The 13296-nt window shown below is 42.5% G+C and overlaps 1 protein-coding gene across 1 annotated transcript in view; it reads right to left on the reverse strand.

Annotated features, from left to right (window-relative positions):
• Positions 1-1196: 1196 nt before the first annotated feature.
• Positions 1197-13296, reverse strand: part of Gsdme (gasdermin E) — a 49948-nt gene continuing 37848 nt past the window's right edge. Inside the window, 3 exon segments of the mRNA XM_050155535.1 lie at positions 1197-1520; positions 10124-10197; positions 13024-13225. Of these exon segments, the coding sequence (XP_050011492.1) occupies positions 1197-1520; positions 10124-10197; positions 13024-13225 (600 nt within the window).

Genomic DNA, 13296 nt, shown 5'->3' on the forward strand with positions numbered 1-13296 from the left:
AACACACTGAACCTGATAGAAGAGAAAGTGGGAAGTACCCTACAACAGATGGGCACAGGAGATCGCTTCCTATGTATAGCCCCAGCAGCACAGACATTAAGGGCAACATTGAATAAATGGGACCTACTAAAGCTGAGAAGCTTCTGTAAAGCAAAGGACACTGTCACTAAGACAAAAAGGCAACCCACTGACTGGGAGAAAATCTTCACCAACCCCGCAACAGACAAAGGTCTGATCTCCTGAACTTTAGACATGCATTCCCATGCACATACATGTGTGTTTTCCACCTGTAGGTTCATATATGTTCTGTCCATAGCATGCTTTTTATGTCTTATATCAGAAATAGATGAGACACAGCACCAACTCTGCACAACTGCATACATTTGCATTTCCTTCCTAACTTGTGATCACTTTATTTCTGAGCAGTCCCACTGGTATAGCCCTGTAAAAGACAGCTGCATAAGGTGGAGTCTATGTTTATTTTATTTCATTTTTGTTACTCTTCCTCATAATGTGAAGGGGACATGTGGGTGAAGTGAAGGTAAAAACTGCATCTCTCTGCTGCTTCAGTCCAGAGGCATTGGGTCTGGTCTGAAATAACTGATACTCTGAGTGGAATCTGGAGGCTTGGGGAAACTGTCCAAATCCGCTGAAGCAGAAGAACATCAAAACAGAATAAATAGCAAACTATACATAGTTCAGAATTTCTTTTGATAGAAATGGCAGCATGTGACAAATTCCCAGAATCCACTGGAATTGCTCCAGACATAGTATGTTCATCAAAGCATAACAAAGTCAAATCAAAGGGATATATCTTAAGTCCCCATGTTGAGGTGGGTAAGATAAGATGTCCTTAATACAGTTTTGTTTCATATGCTCAAGTAACATTACAGTCTCCCAGTCACTGTATTACAGACAGCATGTCGGAAAGAAGTGAGGAGAAATTGCTTTCCTACAGCTTTCACAGCCTGAGATGAATTTTGAAGTCTCAGACTTTTTCTGTTTTTGTATAACAGCAGTGAGTGTAAAATAAGGTGACAGTTGGGTGAAGTACAAAGCCCTTGACTCTTCCCTCAAGTAACTCAAATGTTAGGATTTACCATGGTTCCCAGGTCACTGACTGTTGGCACAGTGCTTGCAGGCATTTAGTGTGGAAAGTCACCACTTACTGTGCTTTGGAATTCACTGGCCATCTTTTAACATGCTTGGACCCAAATCCCACAGTATTTTCTCAATTCTCTAAAGTACTCAGCCTTGGTCAGTAGCACATAGTTCTGACAAAGACATTACTCATGGTCTTTACTTAGAGTGCAAAGCCCACTTAGAGTGATATGAAGAATTAGTGGAAAGATGCAAGAGTCCTTCAGGATGGTGGCTTTCACAGACAGCTGCATCCTCTCCAGGGCAATGTTAGCAGAGGCAAACAAACGCTGTACAATCTTAAACCTCTCAGCATCTCTCAGAGGAGCCAAGGTGGGGTCTTCAAAATCACATACCCTATCACCAGACAGAGCGTGGAGCTGGAATGACAAATTTAAACAAATGTAAACCAAAAAAAGTCCCAGAAAATCCAAATAGGATTTTCTTAAAAACTTCCAAATAGGATAGAAAAACCATTGACCATAATAAGATACATGTTTCTTCATGCTGAGATCTTGGGCCTGTTGTTCTCTTTCTTGTCTGTATTCCTGTCTGAATCCCCATTCTGTTACACCTTCTAAACTGATTAGCCCAGTAGGTTAGAAAAATCAGCATGAACCTTTTGTATGTCATATATAAGGATTCATCTTGGCTTTACTGATAAATATGTACATTTTATGGGGTATATTAGGATAATTCAGTACATATATAGAATCAGTAATAAAAATCAGACAATAAGAACTTTTGTCTCCACATACCATTTTGTGTTGAATTTTTCATACACTTGTAATTATTGTGAAATATGGTGGTTTATCTCTAACCTACCATGTTAAAGAAGATCCAGAAGTATCCCACCTGTCCATGGTTTGAAACTCCTTAGAATTTAAGCCATCCTCCCCACTTCTTATCTGAGTCTAGTGGTCATGATTCTAATCTGTTCTTCCAAGAGTTTGACTTTATGCATGAGAGTGTATGTCCTGTGTCTGGCCTGTTTCATTTAACAATAATCTCCAGTTTCTGCCGTGTTGCTACCAATAAATAACATGTTTTCATTTATTATAAAGGAATACTATTTGACTGTGCATTTATCTGTGTGTTCTTTGGCCTTCATCTGTTGAGAAACATCTGGGTTGTTTTCACATTTTAGCTATGTGAACAGGCTCAGCAAACATGGGAGTACACATCTATTGATATTTCATCTTCAGATAGACATGGTAGCACTCAGCAGTTTCAGCACTCGGGCCCTCCATTGTGTTTTCTATAATGGCTGTACTAAGTACATCCTTTCCAATAGTATATAAGAGTTTTCCTTTTTCTATATCCTCTCTAACATTTCTTACATCTTTTTGATGATAGTTATTTTAATGAGGATGATATGCTACTACATTGCAGTTTTGATTTGTGTTTCCATGGTAATTAGAGAGACAGTAGTGGGTTTTTTTTTCATGTACTTGCAGTTTGTATATCTTTTGAGAAGTATCCATTTAGGTTTTTAGCTCACTTTTTAATTGGATTGTTTTTATGGTATATGGCCTTTTGAGTTTCTATATTATCGAGAGAAGTCCCTTGTCAGAAGATTGTAAATACTTTTCTCATGGTATGTTATATTTTGCAATGCTATTGAGTTCAGTTGGTACTACTTTATTGAGAATATTTGTACATGAGTCTGTGGTTGTCTCGTCTCCTCTGGGTATCCGGATAATGCATTTGGTAGAGTTCCTCCGAGTTCACCTTCAAATAACGGAAGCAGCATTGGAATTAGCTCTTCAATTCCTAGACTATCTTTAGGAAATTTCAGTTACTGTTTCCCTCTCATTGCTGGCCTGTTTAGAGTTGATATTTCTCTTGACTCAGCTAGCTGTGATACACATATCTACATAGGTTTCCGGGTTTGCAGCACTGCAGTTGCTGCAGTCATTCCTTGTGATCCTCTGCTTCTGTTGTGTGTAATGTCTTCGTCCATCTCAGAGTGTGCCCAACTGCTACCAGCGCACACACCTAATTTGTTTTGACAATTTTTCTTTCCTTCCAAAACACCAGATTGTTTACTTGATTTCTGTGGGGTTTTTTTTTGTGTGTGTGTGTGTGTGTGTGTGTGTGTGTGTGTGTGTTGTTGTTGTTGTTGTTGTTGTTGATAAAGGGTCTCAGTATGTATCCCTGGCTGTCTTGTAACTCACTGTACAGATAAGGCTGGCCTGGAAAGCACAACGATCCTCCTGCCTCGTCTGCCCATACCTAGCTTTCTGTGTTTCTAAGTTTTGATTTTCTGCTGTGCTTTGGGTTTTGGTTTGTCCTTGTTTTCCCTATGTCCTTGAGTTGCAGCAGTCAGTTGCTTACAATCTTAAGATCTTTCTGTTGTCTGATATATGCATTGTTCAAAACTTCCCTTTCACTGCTATGTTTGCTGTGGATCATGGATTTTGTTTTGTTCCTTGCATTTGTTCCTAGAATTTCTCCAGTTATCTATTAGTCACTAGGAACATGTATTTTTATAATTTCTGTTCTTGGTTTTTTTTATTTTATTCCCTTGTGGTCACCAAAGATAGCTAATATTCATAGTTCCTATACTAAAAATGGACTTTGGGGTTGAAATACAGTGAGGTCATGCATTAACTGGTAAAGTGACAAGGTTAGAATGTATGTGGATAGTTGGGTTAAGCAAAGAGGAGATGAACATGATTTTGCCGTTTTATTTATTTATTTATTTATTTATTTATTTATTTATTTATGCAAGAAGGGAGATTCCTAAAACGTGTCTTTGGGAATAGTAATGGTTTCCAAAGAGTATTTTTTTAAGGAATAAGCCTGAATGAATCCTTAAACAGAAGCTATAAAGTGGTAGCTGGAATTATAGGGTCACCAGCTAACACCTCTATCAGTTTCAAGGGTTTTATAAAGACAAAAAAAAAATCTCTTCCAGGCTAAACTGCTATTAAAAAAAAAAAAAGACTCAGATTAGATACACCAATTTATTTTTTCAGTTAAAAAAAAAATCTAAGTATTTTGGTCCTTTGATTTAATGAGTGCAGAACTTCAGTGTACAAAAAGATTTAGTTACCAATATATTGTATCTAATGATTCATTCATTGCCATTGACTCTAAGGCAGCGGTTCTCAACCTATGGATGCATATCAAATTCATAGTAGTAGTAAAATTAATTATGAAGAAACAATGAAATAATTTTATGACTGGGGTCACAACAACATGTATTAAAGGGTTGTAAGCATTAGGAAAGCTGAGAACCACTACTAAGGCCTTTATTCAGAAACTAGCCCATGGGGACCAGAGACGTAGCTGAGCAGTTAAGCATGCTTTGTTCTTAAAGAGGACTATTGGTTCCCAGTGCCCACATGGTGGCGGCTTCTGATCCAAAGGATCTGACTCCCTCCCTTCCCTGACCCTTGAGGGGATCATACAGACAACACACTCATCATGTAAATAATACTTAAAAAAAAAAAAAAAAAAACTAGCAGAAAGATTCGTGCTGGATTATGTCTTGGGAAAAGGGGGTGAACATTGACACGGGCTTTAGAACACTAAAGTTCTACTGAATTCAAAACTGAGCAGATGGGTAATGCAGCATGTGGCTAACATGCAGATAGTAAGGCTGTTGAAGGGTAAAACGCCAAGGGCAAAAGATTACATTCTATGTATCAGCAGACTGGCTTTAGCTTAGAGGAGGGTGGGACCTTGATAGAAACCTACAGACTTCTTCCTCTTCAAGACAGTTGTTCCTAAAAGTTCACCCACAAAGTAAGAACATTGTATATACCAGACAGTGGTGGTGCACACCTTTAACCCCAGCACTTGGGAGGCAGAAGAAGGCAAATCTCTGAGTTTGAGGCCAGCCTGATATACAGAGCTAGTTCCAAACTGTTTAGGACAACCAAAACTGTTATATAGAGTAACCTTGTCTCCGAAAACAAACAAACGAAGAACATTGTATTTGTCTCTCAACATCATTTGGCTAGTTACACCCCAATGTCTGGCAGCCCCATGGAGCCTGACAGTACCTTGGTGTCATCAAATCGTTTGTACCACTACAAGAACCCTGAGCACCCTTTCACTGAGTTTGATTCACAGCCTCTATGTAGTCTGTCTTGTGCCCTTTCTTACTCCTGATATAATAGGGTTTAATGTGTTTTAGCTGTCATAGGTAGAATGTGGACAACTGGTTATTCTTGGTTTCTTTTACAATAAACCAACTCTTACACTCTTCAAATTAAAGAAAAAATGCGTTGAGACTTATTTGTGACCTAACATGTTCTAGTCTTGAGTAGTACATATTTCTAGTAAGAATAAGTTTGCTGTTACTGCTGCTGGTTAAGACACCCTGTAACTTGGTAACACTCAATGTGTTTAGACTGAAGTGTTTCTTTCATTTTGTGTCTAAATGTGCTGCCCAAAGTGGAAAAGGAAGGGAAGTCCCTGACTATACCTGTATTCGTCTCCCTTCTTGCACATCTACAGTTGTTCTGGCTATTGGACTGGTAACATTGGACCCATATGTATTTGCCCTTCTGTATCTGGTTGCTGAACTGATCTATTTATGAATACATAGTGATTGCATTCTCTCTCTGATTCTTTAAAGTCCACTTTACCCTGTGAGATTATGAGTATAACTTCTGCTTACTTTTGATTTCTATTTAGTTGCTTTTTTTTTTCCCCCAGTTCCTTTTAATATGCTGTCTTAGCTAGGATTTCTGTTGTGAAGAGACATCATGACCATGGCAGCTCTTAAAAGAAAAACATTTCATTGGGGCTGGCTTACAGTTTCAGAGGTTTAGTCCATTATCATCATGGTGGAACATGGCAGTATGCAGGCAGACATGGTGCTGAAGAAGGGTGGTATGCAGGCAAACATGGTGATAAAGAACTGAGAGTTCTACATTTTGATTCAAAGGAAGCAGAATCCACTGTGTACCACACTAGGCATAGCTTGAGAATAAAAGACCTCAAAGCCCACCCCCACAGTGGCACACTTCCTCCAAGAAGGCCACACCCTAATAGTGCCATTTCCTATGGGCTAAGTATTCAAACACATGAGTCAGTCTTATGGGAGCATATCTATTCAAACCACTACATACGCATACCTCAGTGAATGGATTTCTTGTGGTTTGGTTTTCTTTGAGACAGGGTTTCTCCGTGGCTTTGGAGCCTGTCCTGGAACCAGCTCCTGTAGACCAGGTTGACCTCCACTCGAACTCATAGAGATATGCCTGTCTCTGCCTCCCAAGTGCTGGGATTAAAGTCATGTACCAGTACCGCCCAGCTGAAACTAGTTTTTAAATGCCTTTTTTTCTTCCCCATCTGGAATCCCCACAGTGCAAATATTTTCACCTATTTCTGTCCTAGATACCATGTAGCTTTTCTCAATTACATACACCAGCCCCCTTGTCTTACTGAAGTGATTGGCAGGATTATCCTTAGGTTCTGCAGTGTTTCCTTGTGCTACTTCCTATTTTCAGAGCTTTGTATGTTTTATTGCACTGATTGGATATATTGGCTCCAGAATTAATAGTCTTTGTTATTTTTTTTTAAAGATTTATTTATTTATTAAGCAAACAATGTACTGCTGGCAAGGAAGGCACCAGGTCTCATTACAGATGGTTGTGAGCCACCATGTGGTTGCTAGGAATTGAACTCAGGACCTCTGGAAGAGCAGCCATTGCTCCTACCCTCTGAGCCATCTCTCCAGCCCCTTTGTTATTTTTTTTAACTAAGATTTCTAACTCTTTAATTTCTCATTTATATTCTAAATTGCTTTTTGCTTCTTTGTGTTACTTTGTTTATATTCTCTTGGGCTCATTAATGTTTCCTTGGGATCATTACTGTAAACTCTTCAGATTTCCTTCTCAGAGATTATTTTTAGAGGAGAACAGCTATTCTGTGGCTGGCTTGTTCTCTGTATCCTGTACGTTTGTGGAACATCCAATATTTTGAGGCACTTTCTGCAGGAATTTTTGTTCATTTTGTCAGCTGGATAGGTGTCCGGGCTTCAGTTACAAATGAACTCAACCGTGTAGCTCCTGTGCGGTGCCTCATTTGGTTCCTATCATTAGGGTCGAGGGGTACAACAACAATGATGACCACAGTAGGGCTTTGCCATAAACACAGGCTTCCAAGAGTGCATTCAGCCATTATGGACTCATTGGTATGAGACTCAGAAAGAGCTATCCCTAGGTCTATCCAGGTGAACATAAAACACATCATGAGTTGTAGAAGATGCTTGAGTCTGTAGCACCAACACCCACAATTCTAGAGCCACAGCATGGAACCAACCCCTTTCTCCAAGTCTTACCAAGTAAATATCTCCAGTAACCATGGGATTTAAGGTTTTGAAACATAAAGGAGTTCTTCCCTAGTCCTTTGGGGGTGGTTAAAGTCTCTGGGGCTTTATGGCCACTTTTGTTGATGTGTGGGATCGAGACTATAGCTCATCCAGGACCAAGGTGATAAGCACAAGTTTTACTCAGTACCAGCAACTCTAATCCAAAGTCAATGGACTGTGGAAGTTAAGTTCCTTGGGTCTTCCCAATAGTTCTGTTTTCCATGCTCAGAGGTGCAGGACTTTGGGGATAATTCCCCTGTGTGCCACGGCTTAATATGAGTGGTATGCAAGCCTGTTGTTTGGTGTCTGTGGCCACAAGGCAAGGGTGGAAACATATCTAGATCATGCAAAGAGTAAGCAGTGGAGTGGCCAACTTGTGGCATAGTTTGCCATGAAGCTGAAGACCACAGATGTGATTCCAACTACAAGCGAGAGTAGTGCTGAGGCTTTTTGCACCAGCAGCTACATTTCCAAAGCTGTAAGCACAAAAAGTTCTCACTGTCGTTGGGTGCAAGTATCACTGACAGCTGGGGCCCTCGTTGCTGGATTCCTGGAGCTGTAGGACCTACCTGGAAACTTGGCCAACTCGTGATAGACAGGTGCAAGTGAGGGTAGGCCTTCACAGGCATCTACAATCTACAACCCCACAGCCTCAAGGTTGTAGGGTGAGGAGGAGATGGCCCCCATGCATATGACTATGGTACCTCAGAGCCTGAAGTAGCAAAATGCTGTCAACACTGCCTTCCACCCAGTGTGGGCACAGGACAAAGGGTCCATAACAAGGTAAGAGTCTTGCTGATTATGGGAGGCCCAACTAAGGTGATCACCGTTGGAGCCCTGTTTAAACAAGCCGGTTTCTCAGAGTGGACATTAAGCTGTATGTCCTCTGGTTTGGGCAGTTGCAGAATGATAAGGCCTACAGCCATTTTCCATTCTTTCTCCAGACAGCATCAGGTTTAGTGAAGGGCAGGGTATGTCCAACAGGTACTCCCTACATCATTTAATGTTCCAGTCACTTTTGCTGACAGTTTTTTCTTTGCTCTGGGGCAGGTACACACCATTGCCACCACTTGGTCATTGGTTGTTTTGTTTATTAATGTAAATGGCAATATTAGAATTTCTCAGGTATTTGGGTGAACTCAGGTATAGGTACTGTCATTTATTAATTGTTTTCTGCTTCAAGAACCTTTGCCCTGGCTACTCTGTATCCTTTGGGAATATTTATTTTCTAGATTTCTCTAATTTAAATCTACTCTCTTACCAGTCTACAGCATGTGAATAGTGTAGCTGACAATTTGTCCAAAACTTTAAAGAAGACTCAGCATCACTTGGACCTTCAAACAGGAGTGTGGGTAAATTGTGTGACTTTTCTAAGTAAGTCACTTTAAGACGTACACAATACTCCATTCATGAAGTGGGAAATCTACAGAGATTACTTGAGGACACCTAGGATGATCTTCCTTTTAAGAAACCTGTTTTGTCTGCTGAGCAGCTCCAAATGCAGGCAAATGCATCTGCAGGCAGCAGGAGTCCATCCATTTTTGGAACTGGTTCCTGGCTGGACCTGGAACATCAGCCAAAATCAGAGCCAGAGCTCACTGCAAAGAGTGCTAAGTGAGTTCATTAGGGCCTGGCTCCCATAGCACGAGTTTCCTCTCTGTGTACTTCCTGAATGGCTTCAATTAGTCCCTAAATACTCAAGAAACAGACTTTGGAAATGCTGAACACTCACTGCTGCAAGAGGGAACAGAGCTGTTTTGCTCATCATCTCATACAATTAGTACAATTATATCATTTCTATAATCAAACTACACAAGCAGCCATCACCCTCAGCTGGTCTGAGATATGGTGGCATGTTTCCAAGTAGTTGAGTATCCCCTGGGGCACGGACTCTGTGGTCAGTTCTGATGGCACCAGCCCAGCTATGTGATAAGATACCTAGTGATCCTGGCTTCTGACACATCCTACATACAGAACAACATCTAAGACCACCTATATGCTTTGGTATTCCCAGAGGACATGCAGAACATAAGAAGGCCTATCTGGGCAGTCTGCATTGCCAGCTTTGCTGTGAGGTAACATGGGGGCTTGGCACTGTACCAGACTTTAAAACAAGTGATCCAGGGCCCTCTACCAGCACAGGCTGTGTGAGAGAAGCTGCCTCTGGACAATCTGGGGCAGCCTGTTGCTGGTCTCTGCTAACTGCCCTCTCTGGAACTTGAGAACTTGCTCCACTCTGGGGTTAGACTCATTACTGATCTCCTGCTCTTGCAGTGGTACTGATACTGTAAGAGGATGGGAGAAGCTATGTCTCCTTCAGAGAGCAGCCCTGAGTGCTTTCTGGGAAATGTGACACAAAGCAGCTTCAAACCATGCCACACACTGCAGTGGCCAACAGCAGGGTGTTGGGCCTCTCGGTACCAAAAGTCTCCAAACTGAGGAAAGAACAGTATTTGGAGTTGGCACACAAGGCTGCTCTGCCAGTTCTTTGAACACTGCTCTGTACCTCAGACATCCCCCCACCCATATGTTAATGATATGTGCTTACACACTCAAGCTGAGAAACTAGAGGTGTTATACCAGCTGCATAGCATCTATCCCTCATCATCCCTAGTCTTTTCCACCCCACTGTCCCAGCTGAAGGTTCCTTACCAGGTGGCACAGCGTACGAATAATGTGAAGTTTACAGCAAGTCCCCAGGAGAACTGTGGCATTATCTGGCATTTCTGTAGAAGACATGCATCATGGTCATGGTCACTGTCAAAAATGAGTTTGTGGAAGCCAAGCATGGTGACGCATGTTGTAATATCATCATTTGAGAGGTTAGGCAGAAGAATCACAAGCCTGAGACACAATGAGCCCTTATATTAAAAAGAAAGAACAGTTCGGCCATCCCTAGGTGGTGTCCAACTTATACTTCATTACCTTGCTACCACCAGTTAAAGTAAGTGTGACTGGGCTAGGAGTGGTGGAATACTCTTAATCCTAGCACTTGGGAGGCAGAATCTCTGGGTTCTGGGTCAGCCAGAGCTACACAGACTGTCAGGAACGAGAGTGTGGTCATATTTGAAGGCAGTGCTGGTGATCTGAGGGATCTCCCTGGAAATCTAGTCACTAGAAGATGTTCTTTGACATCGAATTTGCTAGTTAGCAAGAAGGGCATGGACTCTGGGAAAGGATAATTGGCTCAAAAAAAGCAGTGCTTGAATGGTTAGAACCATTCCAGCTAACTAGGCTGGAGCTTCTATAAGGAAGCTTTGTTTTGTTTCTGCTTTTCTAAGACATATTCTTGCTATGTAACCCAGAATAGCCTAGAATTTCCAATAATCATGCCTCTTCCAAGTACTGGGATTTACAGGCATGAGAATATGTAACATATAAACACTCAAGACCATAGCATGGGGTATTCTCTAGGAACCTGTCAATTTTACACACTAGAAGGTATTTAGGAATACATGTCATATACACCACATAAACATGAAGGGCTCCATCATGCCACCAGTCCCTTTGGGAAAGAAAGCTCCAACAGGGCTAATCAGTGACACAACAAAGTTGGGACAGAATTGTGAGAGGCTAGAGCTACACCAGACGACCCTGCCAAACAGAATTCAAATCAGTGCCATTCATGCATCTATACAATACTTCCCATATAAAATAAGAGCTGCTGAGATGAACCTAATCCTCAGCGCATTACCTTGGAGCTGCTAAGTCACCTGGTATAGTGACCACTCATGAACTTCATGACCACCTACATCTGTTAGCTGTATTACAGATGACATGTCATAGGCTGTGGCCCAGAGAGGACAGAAGGACAAGGCTGCTGAAGGAAGGGGCAGCCCTGTTAGGTGATCCCACCAGAGAAACTTAACACAACCTTCCAGTGTGATCATGCCCTTGCCTCTGAGGAAGCTCACAGTTTTCATATGTCCCCAAGGAGGCCCTCACTCCACTTCAAGAAGAGGCTAGAAGGCACAGGGCTGAGAAGGCACAGTAGTGTCAACCAAGCACTGACACATTTCAACCCCTTCACCTTCCAGAATGCCTCTTGCCTCATGAAATCACTACTGCATTCCTTATCCCTAGAGGTGCTTAACAGAGCTGTGAGCACATCACAAAGGGCTCTCACCCTGGTGCATGTCCTAGGCCAGGCATGCTCTGTCCTCCCCTAACTACCTGGCTGCCCAGTATAAGGCTGCCCGGGAAGTCAGGGAAAAAGCAATTCAGTTACAAATGAGGTTCTGTGGTACTGAGATCTTGGATTTGCCAAGATTTGCTCATGGTCAAAGGGACAGAGGAAGCTTTCTGGGAGATGAGCAGTGCTTGAAGCGGCTAACCAGGAGAAAGCCAAATAAACACTGTCAGGGCCCAAGAGAACTACTTTCTATTCCAGCACTATCCCCAGATCTTAGGATGCCATGCTGTCTGGAAAAGTTGGCCAAGAAGGATCCAGGGTTAACTAGAATACTATCAAAAGATCTTTAAATCAGCCAACCTTTGTGGCTGCTGTTATAACATCAGTGGAAAGAGCAGGTGTAGATTTAGATGCTGGCTACACATAAAACTTGCCCTGCATCCAGCTTCCAAATGGGAATAAGTTTTGTGTTAAACCCCTTGTATGGTCAGCAACAGAACTATATCAAGGCCAGGGAGAATGTGACTGGTATAGTCTGTCAGCCATGGGCTATTCTACATAGAAACGCTTAAGTAGTGTAGGATATATAAGAAGCCTTCCCACAAACTGACAAAGTCTATACTCAAGCATGTTCACTGTTAACATGGGTCTAGCTCTAGGTGGAGTTTCACAGAGCCTATGTCTCATATCTGGTCTCAGTCAGCCACTCAAAGACTTTCTCTGATTTAAAACAAGACACAGGGTTTATCCATCAGCACATCAAGCTGGAACATTCTTTCTGATTCATTTTTTAAACACTGAAGGTTCCCTGGGCCTTTCCCTTTGTAATACTGGGAAGAAAGCCCCTGTATCAGGACCCCAGTGCCTATTAGCATGCATTGGAGGGAAGTTGGGCCTCCAAGGATGGGATATAGCTACAGCTGCTTCACAGAGGGTACCACCAGACCTTCCTGCATGGTGGGCTCTGCTTGACAGTAACTAAAATCCACTCCCCCTGGGAAACCATTTTAAAACCTATGCAGAAACACAGCCACAGCCTGCCTCCTCACCTGTGCATAACACACCACTACACTGAACCCTGAGAGTACCTTGAAGGGGGGCACAAGTGTGCAAGGAGGAAGGAAAGGACAAACACCTCCAAAGGAAGGTGACCCTGATGTGGATCACAGGCTGCATTCTGAAAAGGACTTCCAGTGAGGAAACCAGAAGGTAGTCCTCCCTGAGTAAGACAGTCATCCCTTGGAGTGTGGCAGGGTTCTCCCTGGCTTTCCACCTCTTATCTTCAGGACTGGAAGGAGACAACTGTACCAAAGCATCCTTGGTCATCATCGCTTCTGTGTCCCTGGCACATACAGAAAGCAACACCATTTCCCAGTCATGGCAGACATTACCCTGTTCTTTTTTGTCTCGGTTTCCATACCTGCTAGCGCACTGACCAGGAAGTAGGCTGTTGCAAAGAGCTTCTGGTTGCTGACCGCATCCTGTGGGCCAGGACGCTCACCCTGTACCCTGCACCCCACCAGCTGCAGGAAGGTTGTGAGGTCCTGCTGCTGCCTGTCTGTCAGCTCCTCCATCGCCAAGACAGCCTGTGAGGACCAGAGGCCGCCAGCCATATCATCACACTATAATGCAGAAAGGGAAGAAAGACTATGGTGAAGCTAGAACCCATTGAAATGCAGCTCAACTGAGCCTC

The sequence above is a fragment of the Alexandromys fortis genome, unplaced genomic scaffold, assembly GCF_014885135.2.
Source record: "Alexandromys fortis isolate MF-2015 unplaced genomic scaffold, M_Fortis_MF-2015_v1.1 scaffold_93, whole genome shotgun sequence".
In the NCBI taxonomy this organism is placed as follows: Eukaryota; Metazoa; Chordata; class Mammalia; order Rodentia; family Cricetidae; genus Alexandromys; species Alexandromys fortis.